General features: G+C 40.0%; 1 protein-coding gene across 2 annotated transcripts in view; it reads left to right on the top strand.

Annotated features, from left to right (window-relative positions):
* The first annotated feature begins 7,127 nt into the window (after positions 1 to 7,127).
* Positions 7,128 to 23,782, top strand: part of emilin1b (elastin microfibril interfacer 1b) — a 29,897-nt gene continuing 13,242 nt past the window's right edge. For both annotated transcript variants that reach the window (XM_074667304.1, XM_074667305.1), the window contains exon 1: positions 7,128 to 7,579. In XM_074667304.1, the coding sequence (XP_074523405.1) occupies positions 7,440 to 7,579 (140 nt within the window). In that variant the 5' untranslated portion in view covers positions 7,128 to 7,439. The remainder of the gene's footprint in view (positions 7,580 to 23,782) is intronic.

Genomic DNA, 23,782 nt, shown 5'->3' on the forward strand with positions numbered 1-23,782 from the left:
GTAAAAGTATGATCCAGATACTGGCAATATTCTGGATGCTAAGATCTGGAATATGAAATATGTACTGGGTCATCATCTTTTTCAACACTGTCAGGAAACAAATTATCGTACAAACCTGCAACTAACACCAAATTGTATCAGACAGTCTGCTGAAAGGGAGTATAACATTAAAGTAGGACTAAAGTGTTGTGTGACAATCACAATACACTTGGAGGAGGTCTGCTTTTCTAGTTTTTGATGTCATGGATCCAGTTTCACACTTGTTGCATGAGTCAAACACGATGCAAACATTCCTGCTGCGTCCTCACTGCCCTCGCATTGGTTCATGAAAATATTATATTGGGGTGCATAAACCTGAAAGAAAACTTGTAGCCCACCTTTGGGGAATTTTAGGAGCTTTGTGCACAAATGAGGACAGGTTTAGAAAACAACTTTCTGCACCTTGTGTTGATTGTGATGTTTTTGTACAATCAGACTCAGGTATTTACCACTCAGCTGCACAGAGCAGAGATTAGTAGAGATGCTCTCAGGTTGTCACCTGTGTTTTTCCACCTGTGCAGAGCGAGCAGGTTGATCCGCCTGCTGCTGATTTCAGGATGGTATGTCTGACAGCTGAGTGGATCAGCTGTAAAGATGTGCTTGTTTAAGACTCTCTGGTTCCTGATGGTTATTTATAGTACTTCAGTTCCTGGTATTTAATTTTCCTAACAAGCTAGAGTCAATGAAAGGGACAAACATCATCAGGGAGCAGCGTTTCCCTCAGCGTGTCCTGACAGGCATCAGTGTTTCCATGAACGGATGGAAACAAAGACGAGAGAGCAGACTTTTTCCATCTTTATCACAAACTCTCTGATAAATGACTGACAACGTGCTGCCTTCAGGCGCCGTTGTTTACAATAACCTCAGGAATGTTAACAGTTGTCCGCTTTTATTCTCTGTGAAGACAAACGGGAGAGCCGTAAAGCCTGGCAGAGCCCTTCAGCCGCACGTCGACCTGCTGACAGCTAACAGGGGATGAGAGACATAGACACAGCTCAGACAGCCACCAAAGAGGCTGGTGAAAGTCTAAATATAGAGTTAAAAGCTGATGGGATCCTCAAAATAAACTGCTTCATAGAGCTAATGCAGGGAAACACTTAATTGCACACGACATGAAATGCATCACTCTGAATGTAATCTGCAGTCAAACCTCTAGTCTCTGCTTCTTTCTGACAGTGTTTCAGGACCAAGACAGAAATTTATTACTTTAGTATCTTGTGCAGAAATTTGACAGAGTCTCAAGGACTCACCAAAATCAGAACTTATTAAAATCACCAGTCCACTAGAGTCAGGTAAAGACCTGTAGAGTTCAGACCCTGCAATCCGATCATACTCAGACCTCTGAGTGATCTCAGATCAGACAGATGAACTCTGCAGATAACGTATCAGACGAGTGTTTGTAGTCTGCGACCTCTGGGGGTCAAAAACTCAGAGGGTCTGAATACTTCACCGCAGGAATTCAAGACTATACAAGTATTTTTGGTTCTTTTTTTTTTTTTTCATTTTAAATATCTCATCAGAGCCCCATTCACCTGCCAAAACCCAGAAAAATGTCTCATTTCGAGATATTAAAAGAAAGAAATGATGCCTGAGTTGCTTGTAAAAAATATCCACCAAGGAGGTAAAATAAAATCCACTTGTTTTTTGACTCTTTACATGCAATTCAGCCGTTATGTCTGTCTTTAAATATCTTGAAATAAAACGGTTTTTGGACTTGCTAGGTGAATGTAGCTCATGTTAAGTCTTATAAGTTAATCTTCATGAAAAATATGCCATTAACACTTGCTTGGATTACAGTTTTTACAGTACTTAAATAACAAACTGTTTTCAGAGTTTCTTTTGTTTCATTGTTTTGTAGTTTTTTTGCACATTTATTGAAAAATAGGCATGTAAATACTGATTAAAAAACCACAAAGAACAATGATGAAAAAGAGTAATATGTTGTATCAAAACAGCTTTTACTTTTTATCTTTATTTTTTATGGCTACTGACAAGCATTAATAAACATTAATAAGGAAGTTATTCATTATAGAGAACAGGTGGTTGTTCATTTAGAATCCTGACCCAAACCCAGAGCAGAGGGTGTTGACCAGACATCTGGAAGTCAAGGCAAAAATAATGATTAAAATATCATCTTATGGTTAAAATAATTTATTTTCCTGCTTATTTGTACAAGGTGATCAGGACTCCTCCTACTTCACATAGCTTTGTTATTAACTTAAACAGATATGAGTCTCAGCTCTGAACAATGTTGCTGTTAACACTTCCTCTTCTGGTCAAAGTGACTTCGTAGAGAACAGCAGCTCAGAGATGTTCTCACCAGCTCTGCTGTCAGTGTCTGGATTGCAGGACAGGATGTCACTTTTCCCTATCAGAGATGTTTGGGGTTCAGTAGCCCCACAGAAATCTCTCCCCACCACTAACTGACACCCTGCCCCGCTATGAGACCTGAGATAGATACATTTGAAACATTTTATTTAATTCTTTTCCATTCTTTTCTGCTTTTTTTTATTTTTATTTTTTTTAACTAAATCAATTTCTTCAGTTTTTCTAATACAAGCAAATGGAAAGTGTGCCACACTCTCTTTCATGGATTGACACAGACCTACTATACATAATATGGAGTAGATTCAACAGAAGAGTAACCCAGACTGTCAGCATTTGGCACGGTGTAGTAAGTATTTAGTGGTCATTCAAGCCCCATTTCCACCAAGCAGTTCAGTTTGGTTCATCTCTGCTGACCCATACTGTCCCACTTTTTGGTACCCTACTGTTGGGGTACCAGACATACTGATCTGAGCCCAGAAGGTGGATCTAGAAACACTGCGGTGGGTTGATTGGTGGAAGGAATTGCCACTTCTCGTGTGACAATGATAATAAAGAACAACACATGAAGCCCTTTGCACACCAGACGCATATTTTTCACACCAATATTTTGCACGCTATTTACTTTTTCCAAGCCTACTGTTTTTCAATGCTAGCTTTCACACCAGCAATATTCTTTCGTGGAGTGAAATTGCGGCTTTTGTTTTTTGGGGCCAAGGTCTATTTTCCCAAAGTTTTGCTTGCGTTTAGTACACATCCGACCAATCAAGATGCTCGTTGTTGACAAGTCAACATTGATTGTATTTGTGTTCCAACACCCTGTTCTTTGCGACAAAAGACATAAAAACTACAAAGAAAACGATTACAATGACATCTTTTGGAGAACAATAGCTGTGGAGAGTGAATATGACGTCACCCAATTCTTCACAATTTCGTGCCGTTTATTTGCGTCGCTGTTGGTGTGCAAAGGCTTTCCAGTTGACTTCATGAGGATGACTTTCTTTTTGTTTGAAAAATTGTCACCAAACAGCATTCATTGGATTTATTTGCAGGGTAATAGCCCCATTAAGTAGCTGAAGCAGCTATTGGCAGCCAGCTTACTCACCGTCTATCAAGCAGGACACGGTTGGCTGTGAAAATGTAAACGGGTCAGGCTTCAGTGATCCAACTGTACTGATCCATACCGAACGGCTTGGTGGAAATGGAGCTGATAATACGTTAACTACAGCCCTGCTTCACCTGCTGAGGTGTTCCTTCCTCCTTGTTGTCATAAAAAGCTCTGAACACGTCAAACCTCCTTCCATCTGATCTCTTTATTTCAGAGTCCTCAGAGTCTGATAGCTTGTTTTGATTATTTGTCTCCCAACCTTCCCTCTTTGTGGTGCATATTTATTTTTTTATTTATTTTGAAAAGCAAGCCTGCATACAGTATACAACAGAGATTGCCTGATTGTACAAGAGTGTTGGTAGAAGTTGGAGGACAAATGAAGACTCTGTGTTGTAATAAAGAAGGGTCTCAAAGGTGCTCTGAAGTCTTGTTCAGCTGTTTGTAGACGTGTAGTTTCCCTGACTGTCTTTCTTTGATAAAACACTCTCTCCCTCTTTGTCTCACCTGAGGCTCCGGCTCTGGAATGTGTCTCCGTGTTTAATACAAACGCTACATTTAAAAACAGCCTCATAAAACTGCAAACAGTGGTTAGCCTGAGTGATGGAGTCTGGGTGGTCTGCTCCTCCACCCAGGGCAGGGTGGGGCCTTTAAGGGGGGTCAGCGTGTGATTTATGGGATCTGATAGAGAGGTTTTCCATTGTGCATTTGTGTTTTCACACTCTCACACTCTGTTGTTCTTATTTTTTTTAGGATGAAAAGCATCAACAGTTTTATCAGTTTGGTCAGGTGTGGACACGTCTGCTGCTCATCGTGTTTATTATAAAAGTCCTCTGAACAAAGGAAGAGCTCAGTTTGTTTTCATGGATAAAACAGAGAAGGTTTATCTCCATGAATCATAACAAGACATGTAACGTTGAATCAGCCAGTCCTGAGGAAAACTTGCAGGGAGATTTCATTCATTTCTTTAATTTTCCAATGACTTTAAAGGGGGGTGTCTGTTTCATTTTTCAAACAGATATAAAGTCAATGTTGGATGTTCAGACCAAACGTGCAAATTTCACAAACCTTTACTTCAACAGCTCTTCATGAGACTTGTGATGAGGTCACACCACAAATCATTCAGTACTAATGAGACATATATCTTTGTTTTAAAAGTGTTTTACCTGTTCTGTTTTTTCAACTTTGAGTTTGTGGTATAGTCCTGAATGAAGCATGAACATTTCTTTTTTTATTTTACCCTGATTGTTCAGGGAATCTTAAAATTCAGTTAAAAAAAGAAAGAAAAGAAAAAAGAAAAAAAAAAACATCACCTGTTGAATAAACTAATCTGGATCTGTCACCAAAAGTCTCTCCAAATTAAATGTGTTTCAATATTCAGCAACACCCTCAAAGTGCTTAATTTAGGACTAACACATGATGCATCTGTTGAAAACACATTTTAATTACCTGAGTGGCTCAGACGAGTAATGTGGAAAAGACACCAAACTACAATTCCCTTAAAGTCTCTGTGAGGACTTTCTAAGTTCTCTGGAAAACTCTACCCTCCATATATATACCTGATTGTTATCCACACTTCAAAATGAGATTATCAGCAACAATATAGGTTATTCCTAATGCTATTTCTCAGCTTCCTGGTCAGATTTATTTACAACACGTCAAAGTCTCCATGACAACACCTCGCCAGCTTATGAAGTTTAGTAGAGAAATCTGTGTTTTTCTCTGCTGAAAAATGTTTCTGTGACTAATTTTGTAGAGATGGTGGACACTGGAGCCTAATTGTTAGACAGAAAAAGGACAGAAGAGCAGGAGAAAGCTTAACATGTGAGTGATAGAGCCCAAGCTAAAGACTAAAACACGGGCTAAGCTGTTTGTGCTAATGTTGATTCCAACCCACATCCAGCAGTTATTCTGCAGTGGTTTGTTCAAACTTGAGAGTCTATCTATAATATAAAGAGTGAGGTTATGTTAGCTCTGCTTGGTAGATGAGCGCTGGTAGGGCATAACTAGGACTAACTAAAGTTACATGTCACAGACATGTCTCAGAGCACCTGGCTGAGAGTAGCTATAAATATAGCAGGCTACGAAGCTTCAAACTGAAAAAGTTTGCTTGTTGTCATGTTTAAAACCGTAACTCTCGTAACTATTGGTTAATACCTTACCTTGTGCCGTTGAATCCAGTAAAAGTCGCCTTGAATGAAGAAAAGTAGAGTTAAAAAGTAGATCTGATCTTTTAAACCAGTGATATTTTCTTGTCCGTAGGCATTTAAGTGCTAAATTGGGCATAAAGCATCACCTGACTGGTTCATGACATGTTGGAAAGGTGGGGCCTCAAACACCAAGGTCTGCCGATAGCTTCACCGTCATTAGGCCTCCAGAGAGCTGACCAATCAGAAAGAAGAGGGGGTAGAAATAAGACCTAACTTAGGGTTTTCTAAAAACACTGGTAAGAGTAAAAAGAGAGTTTTTTTAAGGCTTTAATCAGGGAAAAAGGTAGACAGATCAAAAATATACTGACGGATGAACTTAAGTGACCCCCAAGTTGGGAAATACTGGGAATGCTAAAGGCTGTGATGGTTGTTGTTTGGTTAGAACATATAAATCACTGAAAGTACATTAAAAACGTTGATTTAATACTCCAGGGTCTGAGCATGCTCAGTGACACAAATCACACACACCCACAGGGTGTATGTCATGTTATCATCACAGAGACTGCTGCTTTTATCTACTCTGTGTATTTGTGTGTGTGTGTGTGTGTGTGTGTGTGTGTGTGTGTGTGTGTGTGTGTGTGTGTGTGTGTGTGTGTGTGTGTCAAAGGTCATGGGTACCAGTTTATTTTAGGGAGCAGCAGATATGAAACATCCTCCAACTACAGGAAGCTCGCAGGATGTTTCCTCCTTCTTCTGTGTCCCGTCAAAGAGACACGTCAAGGTCGCTCTAGTTCATTAACGTCTTTGAAGTCTTGTTGAATATTCTACGCTCCTAGTTTGGATGTTATTAACATCCGAACAGTCATGTTTCTCTTTTTTTCTGTCAGTGTAAGACTTACTGTTATTCCTCTGAGAGAGATTCAGACTCGTGAACACCCCGGCAGATGGATGATCTCATCTCTGCTGGCTCGTTTCAAACGAAATGTTAGAAATGATGAGACACACAACTGATTTAACCGGAAACGGACATGAGCCAGCTGCTTTCCAGAGAAACAGATTCATCTGAACGACTTTAGACCTTTCTGGAAACTACTTAATCTTGCAAATATAATTAGACTGATAAAGTGTATCATTCATCATGACTTTCCCTCTTTAAAGAGGGGTATTGGAAAAGCAAAACACCTCTGCTTTAAAAGAATTAATGCAGAGACCATATTCTACCCTTGTCCCTCAGAGTCACTGAACATCATAAATGATTTTACTTCGTCTTCTTTTCAGTGTATTAATGTAACAAGTTCTGATATGGGAAGTTCTGATCTGTTTCTGTGCTGGTCTTTTAGTCTGGTTTGATCATACTGGTCTGCTACTTGCAGGGCTGCTGGTCTTCAGGTGAGGCTGCGGATCTGCACGTGTCTGGTTTCTCCTCAGGGAGGGGCGGGGTCAGTTCGGGGGGGCGGTGATGAAGAGGAGGAGCAGCTGGTCTCGGTTCAGTCTGTCGCAACGTTTTCTTCTTCTCCTCTTTGTTTCTCATGAAAAAGTTCTGATGGACGAACTCTGACCAGATCACGGATTACGAACCGATCCAGCCTGGATTAAAAGGTCAGGAGCCAGAGCAGGACGCGGACCCGGAGCGGGATATAGGAGACTGGACTCTGCTTCAGGTCTCTGTGTTTGGATCGGGATTCGGATCATGGCTCGGTAGGACGAACTTTTTGGGAACTTTTGTGTCCATGAAGATGATTTCCTCCCCACAGCTGAGAAGCTGATCAGACCCTGATCAGGAATCGATCCTCTACATTGATCGTGTATTGATCAGCGGGATGGCCGCGCTCATCCTGCTGCTGCTCGCGCTCTGGACCTGCGGACAAGCCAACAGCGCGTTCCCGCAGCGGAACTCCTACAGCCTGTATGCAGGCGCGCACACAAACACGCACGGAGCTCGCGCCGCCAGCAGACACAGGTAGGCTGACACGTGCACGGAAAGCCCAATGATGATGATGATGGTGATGATGCTGAGGGAGGAGGAGCTGACGTAGAAGTTTGATGAGCTCACCTTAGAAGTTAACGAGAGCGTGTGTTTGAGTCGCGTGCGCGCGTCCAACAGATGTTTAAATCTGACACTGAGCACAGGAAGCGTCAGGGGGCAGCTGGTTCAGGTTCTGGTCTGGTTCTGCTAATGTTAGTGTGATGTCACAGAGAGGATACCTGCACTGGGTTTTCATGGAGAGATGCTTTTTGTGTGGGTTAAAAGTGGATGTCTGCAGGAATACAAAGAAATGAAGCACACAAACTTTATTTTTACTCATTTCACAAAAAATCTAGAGTTTCATCACTCAAGTTTTTAATTTTCTGGAAACATTTTTCTTTTTTTCCTCTCTGAATCCAACACAAATATCTTAACTTTCTCTCTTAGGGGTTGTTGTTGTGACTCAATACAATTCCCAGCAACGTTTCATCTTGTCCTGTCCAACACAGATAGAATTCAGCTATATTAAGAAAAAACAAACACAGAAAAAAGTTAGTGCATAACTCAGATAACAAAGGCGACAAAGTAAAAGAAACTTTGCGTTAAAAATTCAAGGATGGAAAACTCAACCTAGGAGTAGAGGCATCGGGTAAATGTGGTTTCTGACACCTGACAGGTGAACTTGCAGCTGTATTTATGAATAAGAACCTAATTATAGTGTATTTATTGAACACAAGTTAAATGAAGTCAAGGCTGAGGAATTTTTTTAAAAATATTTTTTTCATTCCTTTTTGATTTTATTTATTTTTTTAAGCATGATTCAAGACTTACCGGCAAAAAAACAATATATACAATAAGAAATATAAAAACAGTGTCACAAGTGGTGCAGAAAATATAGAAGATGTGTGTGTTAAGACATGCAGCAAAGTCTTGTGACAAGGAAACTGCTGCAAGGAGGCCAACAGGTGCCCTTAAGGCAGGACAGTACTGGCTTAAAGACTTTTTACTATCTTTATTGAAGCAAAGCAGATTTGTTTTGAAATCTTTATAAGTAAAGAAAGTGAGAACTTCAGGTTGGTTATGTCCCACTTTCTATTCTACCAACTAAAACAGGATTAAAGACTGAAAAATAATTTAAAAGAAACAAAAATTAATGTGAAATTGATTTTTTTTCAAATAAAATGTAAACTAAAAGAAAAAAAAGGGAAGTTAGTCTTCAAAAACAGATCATTCCTGATGAATTGTTTTATGATAAATTAAAACGACCCCCTGTTTCTTAAGTAAAGCCAAACAGAGGAGCCTCAAACCTTCATTTTTCAAGTGACCACGCCACCGACGTGCCTGACTGTCACTGTGGATAAAAAAAGAGTCAGAACAGGGTGAAAGTCTTTCAGGAAATGAGTCTGCCTCTCACGTGATTTATCACCTCTGTAAATATTTTCCTAGTGACTTTATGGTCACAGTCACTGCTTCCAGTCTTTCTCGTAGCAGTGAGATGCTTGTGTTATAAATTATGGTCCCATTAAGAGCAGAAATAGAGATGAACTGAGATAATAGAGAAGAGTGTGCTGCAGGGCGTGGAAGATATCGACAGACAAAGATACTTTTAGGAGTGTTCAGCTGAAGTAATGTGACAATATGAATCCATGTTTCTTTACAAAAAGCAGCGATTGTAAAAATATGGAAAAACTAATGGGCCTATAAACACCTGCCAAGGTTTCCTAAGCCTTTAAATGGTCTCTTTAGCCCCATTTCTACCAAGCAGTCTGGTTTGGATCAGTACGGTTTGGTACAGGTCGGATTGGTTAAGCCTGATCCTGTTTGCGTTTCCACAGCCAACCTTGCCCCCTCCTGGTAGTCAGTGTGTAAGCCAGGCGCTGATAGTCACATCAGCTATGTAACAGCGGGACACCATAGCAGCGCAACACAGTAAACCTGGCCAAAAAATTTCAATAAAGAAGAAAAGCAGGAGACGGTAAACAAAGAGAGACAATGGAAGACATTCAGAAATTTGTGATTTCCTTGTGGCCCTTTGTTACAAAGCACAATCAAGCTTTGTTTCAGAGAAGCCTGTGAGCCAAGAGCAGAAATACAGCAGCCGCTATCACACTGGAAAAGACTATTCTTTCAACAAATGATTGGACTGCAAAGTTGTAGCTCCACCTTCTGGGGATGGAATGAATTGAATTGAAATGCTTGGTGGAAACGCGGCTTTAGTCTGGTCCAGTCAGACACAGTCCTGATGGAGACTGCTGACTGGCAGCTGTCCAGAAGACAGTCACTGACCCCCTTCCACAAAGAGGGCAAAACAGAGTGCTGGATCCAAGTAGATTACTAGAAAGGGGAGTTGAAGGTTAATGTATGGGAAAAAGGATGAACCACAGACTGGAGAGGACTGTTGAGAAAAACCCAATCAAGAACCTCACAAGTAGTGTGCTGAGTGTATTACTGAGCATGAAGTCAGAGCATTAAGAGGATCAGGGAATTTAGCTACAACTTAGGAATGAGAATTCCCCACTCCTGAACTAGAGACCACATCGGAAGAGTCTTACCCGAGCTCAGAAGGAAAAGGACTGGACTATACCTCAATGGTACAAGTTGATTTTCTGATATTCATAATCAACACAGACGTTTATCAGAACATTACAAACCTTGTTTTTTGGCATTTCCTTTAAGCAAAACCAGGACCAGTCTCCAAATTACCGACCCGTACCATTCCACTTTTTGGTACCCTTCTGTTGGGCTGCCAGATATACTGATCCGAACCCCAGAAGATGGAGCTAGAAACACTGTAGTCCGTTGATTGGTGGAAAAAATCCTCACTTCTTGTGCTACAGCTTGACTGTACTTCGTAACAAAGAGCCACATGTCGTTCACAAAGAACACAAATTGCAGGATATCTTTCATCGTTGCTCTTCTTCCCGTCTTCTCGTCTTCTTTGTTGGAGTTATTAGTGGGGTACACTGTGTCTTGCTGCTAGGCTTAGTGATCCCCAAACTTTTTTGCTCCACGGACTGGTTTGATGTCAGACAATATTTTCACAGACCAGTTATTCTTCTGTCTCCTAACTGGCTCTTTTACTCCACCGAAAAAGACTTTCCAAAGATGTTTGGTTTTTGTCTATTTTGCTAGCTTGGGGGTTTTGGCGTCAAGATTGAGTCATAGACTGGTATGACAGAGAGAATCCAATCATTTTTCAAAATAAAACATCATTCAAAGTCAGATAAATCAAACTGAAATAATGTAAGTCGAGTATTTTTCATTTGTGGCCCATTATCAATTGACCCACGGACTGATACTGGTCTGTGGCCCAGGGGTTGGGGACCACTAATGTAGCTGACACGGCTATCAGCATCTGGCTCACACGCCACTTACCAACAAGGGCACGGTTGGCTGTGGAAATGCAAACAGGATCAGACTTTAGCAATCCAGTCTGTACCAAACTGTGCTGATACATACTGGACCATTTGGTGGAAATGGGGCTTAAGAGCGCTTCATGCTTCCTTCTGCTGATGAGCTTAATGGAGGACTTGGCTCCAGCCCACAGCACCAAAAGTACCAAAAGTTAGTTAAAAGTCCCTGATATGTCTTTCTTTGGACATGAACACCAGAGTGAATCTATGAGGGACTGTCAAGAAGAAGCTTCTGAGTGAAACAGGACTCCCTTATTTTTGGTAGAGTGCTTTATATCAGCAGACACAGAAGCTGCAGGTCAAACACATTTACAGCCTCCCCTTTTATTACCCAGCAGCTAAAACCACCTTTATACATTCATTAGAGACTCTGAAAACTACAAAGAGTTTAAATATGTGTTCAGATTTTCCTGATGAGGTGTGGCAGAGGTAAAAAACAGGATGTAAATGAAGTATGGAGAGAAAAACTCACAGAGGAGTGACGCGGAGGCTGTAACCTCCCTCACATTAAAGCAACACAAGGCATATTTCTTTTATGTTTTCCACGTGTTTTTCCATCATTTAGGCCTCTGCTCTTACTCCTCTAATGACCTCATCTTCTCCTGCAGTAGTTTCTGCAGAATTAGCTCCATACAGTCACGTTTCAGCTGGAGCATTTTCTGGAAACTCAGTTACGTTTGGCTGAAAACTGACGAGTGACGATCACAGAGCTGCCGTGGATCAGGTCCCACCAACACATGTTGACATCTGGGTTTCAGATACTTCACTACTCTGTGTGTGTGTGGGTGTGTGTGTGTGTGTGTGTGTGTCTCTGTGTGTTTGTGTGTGTGGTCAGGTGGCAGAAGGCCATGATGATAAGGGTGTGTTACGCTCTGGTGTGTGTTTGTAAAGAAAGTGTTGGACTGATTCTTTTAGGGAGCTGTTTTTAAGATCAGTGTTTTTTGGCAGGAAGGCGTGGAAAACATGTTGATGTGATGGAGCTGAAAATAAAGTTTCATGACATATACAGCAAAATGTACACTTCAGGGAAGTTTTTGTTTAGTTATAGTATTTCAAATACCTTTAGTGCAGTCTTAAATTTTAATTTAGAGGTCCTTCGAGACTTATTACCAGCGTTCAGCTCACTTTAAAGTGCTTTTCCACTGCAAGACCTTTCCTGGGAACTATAGGGACTAAATATGTTTGGTTCTGGGAGATAAATTTACAACTGTAAATACTCCTTCCTCAATAAGATGACCCCCCAGCTGTGATAGACGTGGTTTAGTACCTCTTAAACAATGGTCTTCTTTACGCCTGATCGAGTGAATGTGTCTCTGTCAGCTCCTGGCGTTCTAGTTTAAGGAGTGACCCTGTAAACCAGAGACCTTCAGAGCTCCTTGAAAGGCTCCTTTTCAAAGCTCAAACATGGCCCCACCTCTGTTATGTTGGGAGACGGCAGAGGCAGACAGGGGGAGCGGTCAGTCGGCTGTTTGTCCGAAGCTGTTTCAGGCTTTAATGAGTCAAACGTTTTAAAATCAGCACAGGTTGAATATCCTCCATGCTAACAGGATAACTGCAGTGCTACACGGCTTGTCTGTGTCCCTCTATGGGGTAATATTTGCAGAAAGGCATTCGTTGTTGTCTTACTGCCCTCTGTTGGACTGGAGGTGTAGTGCAATTTTCCTCCATACATCACAGGTATGCTATAAATCTTTATGGGCCAGTTGTTTAAAGGTAATCCAATCGGATTTTGGTTGTTCAAAAGGGAAAGAAGGATTTCAAAATCAGATTAGATCATGCAATCCAATCCTAGTTTTAATCCGGATCAAACAGTTTGTTTTGTCCAGAACTTTTCAGGATTTGTATCACTTTGATCCAAAAAACAGGATTATCCTGCTCCTAACAGGGGGTAGGATTTCAAGGTGGATTTCAGGAAGAATATGTAGTAAAACTTTAAAATTAGTCAAATAAAACATTTGTACAATTTAGTGTCAATACTTTTATTTGTATTTTGCTCTTGACTTGTTTGACCATTACCGTAATAAAGTAGATAAAGTTAACTGAGGCTACCATTGAAGCCTTTCAGTACAGTTAAGTAAAAACAAAGAGAAACTGAAAGAGCAGAAGCAGAGATACTCCTGGCAGGGAAACAAATCAAGCTGACCAAACTGCAGCAAACCAGAGAAAAACTTCAGATACGCCTTCTAAAAGCAGAGCTTAAAAATGCTGGACTCTCCTTCACAAATGAAGAAGAACTGAACATTTTATCTTTTTATTTTGCTAACCATTGGACATTTAGCCTTTTTTATTAACACTTCAGACGTTTCCAAAATATCCACATTGTATTTTTTAAATGTGTATTTGTTATTCATTTTTGTGGCTCAGAAGAGCGATCATAAAATACATTAAAAATGGAAGCACATGTTTATGTTATTTTATTTATTTATTTTATTTTTTATTTCTTTTTTCAAAATGAAAAAACACCTACAATGATCCCATCTTGGCTCTTCCGTCCATTTTTCTTTACAGAGCTGGTTGCTCACATTATGATGATATTTTGGAGCCATTTAGTTCCTGGATGGCAGCTGTTGTAGAAATCCCTGAACCTGTTCCACAGTCTGTTCTCATGGCACAAGATCTTCATGAGATCTTCCCAAAATCATAATAAGTCTTCATGAGACTTACTGCAATGATGAGGTCAGCAAATAAAGATCTCCTCATTAGTTCATTAAATATTGTAGGAGTGGACCTCAAACACCAAGGTCTGCCTCCAGACGTCTGGCCAATGAGAGTGAAGGGGGTTTGAGGAGCGAGTATTCTTAAAGTGACAGCAGCAATAACAAAGTATTTTAGACAGAGGCTGAAATAAGGCTTCTCTAAAACACCAGTGTTAGGAAAAATAGAGTCTTTTTAGCTGTAAATCATGTAAAGATGCTAAAACATAAGGGTTACAAATGAATATGATCAAAGACATGGTTATTGAGCAGTGGTTGTTGTGAACTTGGCCCTAAAAGTCTCCAAAGGAGGGTCACTTAAACTGGGTTGAAAATTATTTTGATTTTAAAAGGAATACCGTAAACATTTATAGTTATTAAACCTCACAAACCGAACACAGCTGCCTGCAGATCCTCTCTGGAGCATATGTGTCCCTCACTGTCTGTTCTGGCTTTGTTTACACTCAGTGGGAAACACAGAACCACGTCCACATGTCCACAGTTTGGCTGAGAAAGTGGGATCTGACCACATGAATAAAATCAGAGTTATCCAGGAGGAGTGAGTCTGCCTGTGTCTGATTGGCTGCTGCTGAAAAAATACTCCTGCAGTGACATTTTGAGCTTTTTACTGTTTATCAAAAGAGGTTCAGAGCATGAAGTGTAAACTCCTAAATCACAAACTGGCCTCATTATCTTTTATTGTGTATTAAATGACCCTATTCTCCTCATTACTCCCATCAAGGCTCACCCTGCTGAGCTTTTTCCACTTGGTTCAGCGTTCATTCATTTATTAGCTATTTGTTAATGAGTTAAAGGGGTTTGAGGAAAGCTTTGGAGTGATGGAGATTGATGCTGTACTCACACGCTGTGGCTTCTCTTCATTGTTTATGGTCTGGTTAATTGTTGGTTCTCCTTCCACCTGTATGGGAGTCTCCTTTTTCACTGTTTTCCTCAGACAGAAGTTGAAGTAGCGGAGCGTTTAGATCACACTTTCTCTGTACCACTTTGGTAAAAGGTAATATTACAATATGGTTACAATATGGTTGTTTGTCGCCCATATTTTTCCCACCAGTTGTTTTGGCTGATGATATCTCTATATGCCAGTCACTGTGGGTAATATCAGCCAAAAGCTGGTGAGTACTATAGACTGTACTATAAACGGACTTAGTCACCCTGACATCATCACCCTTCTGTTTCTGAAACAGAGTTTTGAAGAAAATTGGCTGGCATGGCCATATTGGAAATGGGTAGGGATGGGCTAGTATCGATATCAGCATCGGGCCGATACCTGTCTTTTATACCAGCAGCCAATATTCAAAGAGTAATAATCTTACATCCAGTAAGTCCTCCTACCAGTAGCTGGCACTACTTTGCTGCAGTTTGACGCCAACTGTTTTATTTTGCACTTTAGTTTCCTTTTAAAAAACTTCTAAAACTCTGGCAGTTGTTAGTTTTTTTCACTTTTGTTAATTTATTAAAAACAAATCATAAACTCAAAGATCATTTTTTTTTGTGTTTGATTGTAATCTTAATGGCGGAGTGACTGTACTGTCTTTGTTAGAAATTATCCATCACAGTTATTTGAAATTTTATGTATCAAAAATACTTGTGGTATTGGTACTCAGTATTAGTGGGTACCCACAAGGGAGTACTCTTGTAGCAAAATTAGTAATTCAGACAGGAGAATTTTTTTTGTACCAGGCTCTAAACATGTTTATTTCTGCTGTGAAGACAGCTTTTTTGGCTTGGTGTGCTTTTGACTTCCTGTCCATCTGGAGCCAGCCTCAAGCGGACACTTGAGAAACAGCAGATTTTAGCACTCCCCCAGACAGCACACATGTCGCAGCAACATCGGCACAGCTTAAAAGTCTAGCCATTCTTTCACACGACATCACAACTTTATAGAACCCATTTTAGAAATTATCAAATCTGAGTAAAAAGTTATTAACTCTGGATAAAATTAAAAAAACAGTTTTCCAAAACGTCCGAGATTCAAAGCACACACCGCTCCAAAAACAGAAGGCATCTATCTAATCTCGTACAAGAGCAACAATCTGTGTTAGATAAAGATACTGGTAATCTGTGTTAGTCTGGAGTTATCACTTTCATTTAGAGCCTGAGCAAACACACACTCACTTACACACACTCATACACACACTGGCAGTGAAACAGCAGTGATATCATCAACAGAAAACTGAAACAAACGCCCGGATGACTCATTTCCTGCAGGGAGAGTGACATCAATCACTGTGTATGTGTGTGTGCGTGTGTGTGAGTGTGTGTGTGTGTGTTTCTGTGGATTCCTGTGCGGTTGGAGCCGATTTCTCTCTGCAGTTCAAAAATTTGAATTGAAAAGAAAATCGCTGAAATGGCAGAAATTCAACTTTGAGTCTTTTTCTACGAGGTCTTTTTTTTAACAATCCTGCTCTCTGATTGGCTGTCACAGTCCTGATGCTCACAGTTTCAGAAGCATGAAGCGATGACTCCCTGTTTGAGTTTATTTTCCCTCCACGTGACCTCTGCTAATATGTTTCCAGGTAAAAATAATCAGTTCTCCCCCTCCAAAGAGAAACCCGGCCTTCTCTATCAGCAGTTTTCATTTTGTTTTACTTCTGCAGCCAGAGGTCAAAGGTCACAGCTGCTCCTGATACAGAGGATAAACGATCCAGGGAACCATTCCTGGCTCACTGTGTTTCTATGAATACTATGAGGACTTTCTGTCGGAGGAATCTGCAGCTCTGAAACACCTCTCCGGGCTGGTGTTTGAAGGGCGACTGTTTGGATCTAAATTTGTGGACTTCAGGAACGTTTCGATGGATTCAGTGTAAATACAGAGCAGTATTTAGTGTCACTGTGGATCGTTGTTCTGCAGTAAATATTTGGTTTGGGTTGAGTCTCTGTGTCTGATGTCATTCGTGCTTTTAACATTATCTCACACTTTAAAACTCCTGAGACTCAGTGTGTGTGTGTGAAAGCCAGAGAGCTGTGTTGGTGTGTGTCCCTGTTTGAGATCCTGAGATAAACATGTTTTCAGTCAGAGCGAACAGACACTACTTTCCCTGAGTATCCTCTGAATGTCTTGACCAGACAACAGAAGCCAATTTCATTATTATTTTCTCTTCATATCTCATCATTTATCTTTTATTATCATTTTATCTCATGTTTTACCCAAATCTCTTTTCATCTCATAATTTTTGACATTTTTTTTAAATGTTGACTTTTTACTTCTGAATTACAACTCACTGTCACAAAATTTACCCATTCTATCATCATCTTGACATTTCGTGTTTTTTTATTTGGTAAACATGACTTTTATCTCTGAGCTACAACGTAGCATCTCAAAATTCACTTTAAATACATTTTATCTCATAACTTTGACAAACTTCTCATCATATCATTTTTTTCCCCTCATTGTTCTCCTCGTATGTCTAAATTTTTTGACAATTTATTAGATAATTACCGCTTCTACTCCCAGCGTTTTGACTTCATTGACATGACTTTTATGCCAGAATAATAACTTTTTGTTGACCACATATTGCAGAATTGTACCTAACTATCTCTGGATTGTCTTTTTGAATCTAATTTTTGGACATTTAAACTAATTTCAAACTCACCATTTCTTGATCTTTACTTTTTAACTCATATTTTTTTCAAACTTCTCTTAATGACTACTTTTTAATTTTCAAGTAACGTTTTAGATAAATGTACACACACACACACACACACACACACACACACACACACACACACACACACATATATATATATATATATATATATGTATATATATATATATATATATATATATATATATTATTTTTAATGAAATTTTATGTCATGATTATTACTTACCATCTCATAATTAAAGTCATTCAATCTCATAATTTTTTAAAACTTTTTGAAAGAAATTTATCTCATTACTTAGACTTTTTTATTCATAATTGTAACTTACCATCTCATAATTGAGAGGGACTGTGAGGTCTATAAGTTTGTAGTGGATACAGTGATATCTTTGGCTCAAAGTTTTGTGCAAACTGTTGTGAAGATGTTTGGAAACCAATGGAGATCAGGTATTCTTTTTGACTCTGCTTTACTTTTTTCAAGACAGTTTTTTTTTTTTTTTTTTACCAGATTCAATGTGAAGAGGTTAGGTATTTATCAACAGTCATGTAGAGCTACGATTTAAAATGTGACAACTAGCTAACTTCATCAGTTTGTACCGTAGTTTAGCTGCTGGCTATATTTGGTGCTACTCACAGCCCAGTGCTCTGAAACATGTCTGAGACGTATAACATTAGTGAATCCTGGTTCTGTCCCACCAGTGCTCATCTACCAACTCCAACCTCACCAAGCAGAGCTAACGTAACCTCACTGTTTATTTTATTGATAGACTCTCAAGTTTGAACAGACCACTGCAGAATAACTGCTGCATGCCTGTGTTTTAGCCTTTCGCTTGTGCTCTATAACTCTCTTGTTTAGCTTTTTTCTGCTCATCTATCTTTTTTCTGTCTGACAGTTAGGCTCTTAATTTGAAGACATTTAACCTCATAATTTTAAATAACTGTCCCAAAATTTCCCTTCTTTCATCATTTCAACATTTTATTTTGTAACCTGAAACTTTTCTCTGACAGTTTTACTCCCTTTCTGTCTAATAATTTCATTTTCTAGTCACTTTATGTGAGAATTATGTCTTATTCTCCCAGTGTTTGACTTTTTACTTCATAAACATGACTTTTATCAAAAGATTGGAACTCATAAGTTTTTGTATAAATACTATAATGGTGACTTTTTGCATAATTTGGACCAGAATCTCATAATACTGACAAAAAAAAAAAGCTTTATTTTATCTTAAGTATGGAACTAGTAAGGACTTGTTGGGAGTAAAATCTCTTTTATGAGTGTGTCCTGGCCTCATCAACTGGAGCATGATCCAACAAAGTTACAGATACACAACACATAACAACGACACATCCTGGATCACAAAACAGAGAATCATCAGTCAGAGCATCCACAGCCTGTTGCATCTTCCTTTCAGCGCCTTCAGCTGCAGCTGAAAACTCCTCACAACAGCTTTAAACTCTGAGGGGAGATGTTGTAATCCAAGGGCGTCTGCTGTGAGCTGAACAGATTTCTCCCCCTATGAGGTTCAGCCTGGTGTGCTTGAGGTGTGGTCCAATGATGATGATGAAACGCCAAAGACTGGTAGTGATGCAGAGGTGTTGTGGAGTAAATAACAGCAGTAAGAATGAGGGCGTGTTGTTGAGCTTTTAGTGACCAGCTGATGTTAACATGTGAGGGGGGAATGCACATAGCTGGAGAGATAAACAACCAAGCCAGCACGCGGGATATATTCCTACTGAGTGAACTTTTGTCAGAACTCAGGAGTCAGCACAACACAAGTTGCAGAAAACATTGGTTTGACTCTTCTGTTTGACCTCAAGCCTGTTTGGAAAACTCTGAGTTTAAATGTTAAACTTGGCCGGCTTTTAGTTTGTGTCTTCTGCAAACCAAAGCAGTGTCTGTCTGACTTACCTGATGTGCAGCTGTCATCGGCTGACTTTGATGGCTTTTGCATTGTCAGCAGGCTGCAGGATTTAAAACAGCCCGGCTGTTATGAGATTTATGGGACCAATGTGAAACATATTTAAGAGAGGAAATGAAAAAAGGACCTTTATGTGGACTGGGAGCCGATCCTGAAGCAACACGAATGCTCAGAGATTCTCAGTCTGCTCCTTACCTCGGCAAGTATCTCAGTCTAAGGATATTAAAGCAACAGTAAGGGGCTCTTACTGTGGCATCCAAAGAAAAAAATAAGCAAGAAGTGAACATGTTTCAATGCAGAAACACCGTCTGGTGGTTAAATCACATGACATTATTGTACAGTCTGGAAACTAACAAAATATGCTCAATAAGATTTGGGTCAGGGGAAGGTGCAGGATGGTCCTAAAGGAATGTGTCCTACAGTGTTGTCCTGTTGAAAGACAGAGTCATTACTGCACAGATGAGGACCCTCATGACCAAAATACACCAGGTGTCTCTCCAGTCCCTTGCATTCAAGGTGTGTCCCTACCCTGGCAAGTCCAAGACCTCCAGATCTGATATGAAAGGCTCCTATTTTTGCAGGGTGTGAGAGAAGTGACGCATCAATTTACAAAAAGCAGATCAAGCTGGACAGGAAGTCGTGCACAGAAACCACCTAAAAACACCCAGTAACTTTCAAATTAAAAAAAAAAAAACCCTTTGCAAACCATATCTCTACTACAACAACAAACATAATGAGCAGAGCCAGGCCAGGAGTCCAGGTTTGAGGTTTTTCAGCCCAACCTGAACCAGGAAAGAATCATCATTGGGGTGGGAGTCAGGGAGCTCCTTGGTGTGTGACTCCAGCTGTCTGGAGGACTGAACACGTAGCCGATGTGAGATGATGAGAGTTGGTTTTGCCAATGTAGCGACTTTATGGCTGTGAGTTTTCAATCCCATCTTGCCACACTCATTTTTTTAAAAAGTGACAAATCCAGCGACTGTTCTGGTGTATTAGACTTTTGGGAACTCTGCACTGCAAAAAGGAGCATGTACAAGATAAAAACATTGATGAGTTGTCTTAAATCTAGCCAAAAGATTTGTCCAAGCAGCAGGATGATTTTGCCTCACTAGAAATCTTGATAGAGAGGTTTGAGAAGTATTCCCATGTCTTATAACAAGAAGCAAATACCAGAGATGCTTCTGGTGGATTCCTGGCTGTAACATCTCCACACAGCCAGCTGCTGAGTGACGCCCCTGTACAACCTGAAGCTCCAACATCCCTTCACCGCCAAAAACTAAAATCTTAACAAGCGTTTTTCTCTTGTTTTTAGTAAAAATGTATTTTTAGGCTCTATATAAGCCACATTCACCTGTAGAGGACAATAGACATGCACCGATCGATCTCCTTAATTTTGGGGAATCAGTGTTCAGTGGTTAGGGATCGGTGATCAGCCCATCCTTACATATAAAGCTGATCTTATATACCCCCAGAAAGGTCTGACAGCCATTCATTGTTGCTTTTTGCTCTGAGACCTAAAACTCAGGACACTTTTTTGATTGTTAAAACATGAAGATTTTATTGTTTCACAGGTATTGTTCAAGGACTTTCAATAAAATAAGATTGGAACATTGAGGGTATATGCTGTCGATTCTACAAAATAAAAAATCGGTATCAGCGGGTCAGGCTTTTTAAAGATCAGTGATCGGTGATTGGCCAGAAAATTGTGATCAGTGCACCCCTAATTTAAAGTTCTTCATACACAAAAATGAGGTCTAAATTGCTCAAAACAAGTAAAAAAAATCTGCCAGAGGGGTAAGAGAAATGTGCTTGTCAAGATTAGAATAATATCTTAATACAAGCGTATTTCTCTTACCCCACTGCAGATTTTTTTTTGTTTCAGGCAATTTAGACTTCATTTTAATCTATAAATAACTTTAAATGTGACATTTTTTTGGACTAGTCAGGAATGTGGCTTATATGCAGTCCAAAAAGACATTTTTACTGAAAATGAGACAAAAACACTGGATAAGATTAGAGTTTTTTGCAGCGTTCGAAGGCGACACTGGAAGCCATCAGGGCTTCTCCTCAGAGAATAAAACTTTCCTCCTCCTGTCAGGGTCCCAAGTTTGGTGTAGGGATGGGTACTGAATTAGGTACTTTTAATTGGTACCAACCGAACTCTGTCAAAAGTACCGGGTACCAATTCACGTAAAATAGAAAGGTACCATGTTTTGGTACCTAAACGCATCCTTGTGACTGTGAGGAACTGTATGAGTAGGTGATTTCCCATGCAGGACATGAACACAGCATTGCAAGGTTAAATATTGTAGAATAAATGTTAAATTGAAAAAAAAAGTACATTCTACTATTAAACAATTAGATATTTTTACCACATGAACACAAAAAAGTACCCAAAATTGGTACCGTTGAGTACCAATACTGATTGCCAGGTACCGTAACGTTTCAAAGGTGAAAGGTACCCATCCCTAGTTTGGTGCTTCCTTGCAAAGTCCAAATGTTGAAGTTTGTGTTTTGGTAGATTTTTTTTGTTCCTTAAAACTTTTCCCTGTTGACAGAACTATAGAAGAAGAAGAGGAGCTGCTTCATGCACCCAGATTCTTTCCCCGTTTTTGCTGTTGTAGCTGCAACAGATGCCAAAACTTGGTCTTCCTCCATGTTTGTTTATCCCCAAAGTCATGTTTGATATGGAGCTCTTATAAAATCTTCTTGTGTGTGTGTGTGTGTGTGTGTTCAGAGGATTGTGATGTTAAAAGTTGATTGTGTGTGTGGTCCTCCTCCCTTTTAAAATCAGTGAAGACCTTTAAGTTGTCTGATGTGTTTCCAGGATGATGATGATGATGATGACTTCTCCCTTGCTGCAGATTCTGCTCTCTGTCCACTTAAAAACATGGTTTCAGATGAAAGCAGGAACATTTTGTGACATCTGTGCCGTCTCTCTCGTGCAGCAGGAGTGGAGTTCCCGCTCGCTGGTTGGTTCTGCATTCCGGAACAATAAATCACGACAATTGAATTAAAACACAAAGAGGCAGTCTCTCTGCTGCTGACACAGAAACACATTCACACACCCCTCATTACCGCCGCACCATGACATCAGCACCATGTGCTGAACATTTCCTGTGATTTCAGCCACAATATGACACACGCACACACACACTTAGTCTCACACACTGGTTTGATTTAATGGATCTGTGTGTGTGAAGATGTCAGATGATCTGCATGATGTTTTCATTTATACACTGAATTTAAAAACTTCAATGAAATGATGCCACTGCCTCGTGCTCTTTCTTTATTTAATGCTTCTTTTCATTTAGTTCATTTTGCACAGTTTTTAATTCATTACAGCATATCTTGATCACATCAGAGCGAGCCAAGTCATTTAGTTTGTCACAGAGGACTTCTTATTACGCTGCTTTTTAATATATATTTGAGAGGACGTCAACAGAAACATAAAAAAAAAAAAAAAACTTAAATCCATTAGGTTTAATTCTGTCTGATACTGTTTCTTACAGTGAGACAGTTTTTCTAACATTTCTCTGGACATTTTTCAACTACAAACAAGTGTTGCCAATTCCTCAGTAAGAAAAGTTGCTATTGGCCATTCTAAGAGTCGCTAAATGACATCATCGCCTAATTTGCATGACAGGTAATTTGCCTGTGATTGTAAAGGACGCTGTAGGACAGAGGAATAATGTCATGGGAAAAACTTGGACCAAGGGAAGAGTCCACGGCAGCACCTGCAGCTGGTTGAGAAGAGAATGATAGAGACCAGCTTTTAGTGTGGCTAGCTTGGCAACTTCATCTCTATGTTTCGTTTTCAGACCTGTCTGGTGACTCTTTTTCTTAACTTTGGAGACTCTGACGTGAAAGCACGTATTGATCTGACTCTTCTTAACAAGCAGTGGGTGCTGCTGTGGACCCCACCCCTTTTCCAAGTCACTAACTGGTGGTCAAACCCTCCTTGCTTGCCTGTGCAGCTGCAGCCAAAGCAGGGGACTGCATGCAAATAAGCAGTGCATGCACTTGTCTCTTGGGTCACTTTAGCTGGTTCCTGGCCTGGATAAAAGAGGAAGGTTGATATTTAGATTAGGGCTTTCACTTTAATGTGTTAATTTGATTAATTACACCACAAATTAATGTGTTAAAAATCAATCAAGCGTAGCGTTAGTTCAGGCAGGCCATGACATCAAGGTCTAGCAGCTTAGCTGTCATCATCGGTGCAGATCAGCTGATTGCTCAGCTGCCTCCCATTGGAAAATTGCATTCAGAGCAGGCTATTTAAACAGCTGCACCCCAGCTCCTCCTGTCAATGTATTAATGTCAATTGCTCTGCTCTCTCTGGGTTTTTATTTTTGGTGCGCTCCCTGCTTCTGTCGTTCAAGACGGCTCGTGATGGGCAGGAAGGTGTGCTCTTCTTGCCTTTTGCTTTCCATGCAAGCACGTGGGAGAGCAGGGAGTCCCAGAACAGAACCATACAGCCAAATGAAACTGCAACCTAATAAAAATTGTTTTAACAAAGTGGTCCTGACTGAAACACGAATAACTCATT

The sequence above is a fragment of the Halichoeres trimaculatus genome, unplaced genomic scaffold, assembly GCF_033239565.1.
Source record: "Halichoeres trimaculatus isolate MK-OKI-2021-1 unplaced genomic scaffold, fHalTri1.1 fHalTri1_scaffold_3, whole genome shotgun sequence".
NCBI classification, from domain to species: Eukaryota; Metazoa; Chordata; class Actinopteri; order Labriformes; family Labridae; genus Halichoeres; species Halichoeres trimaculatus.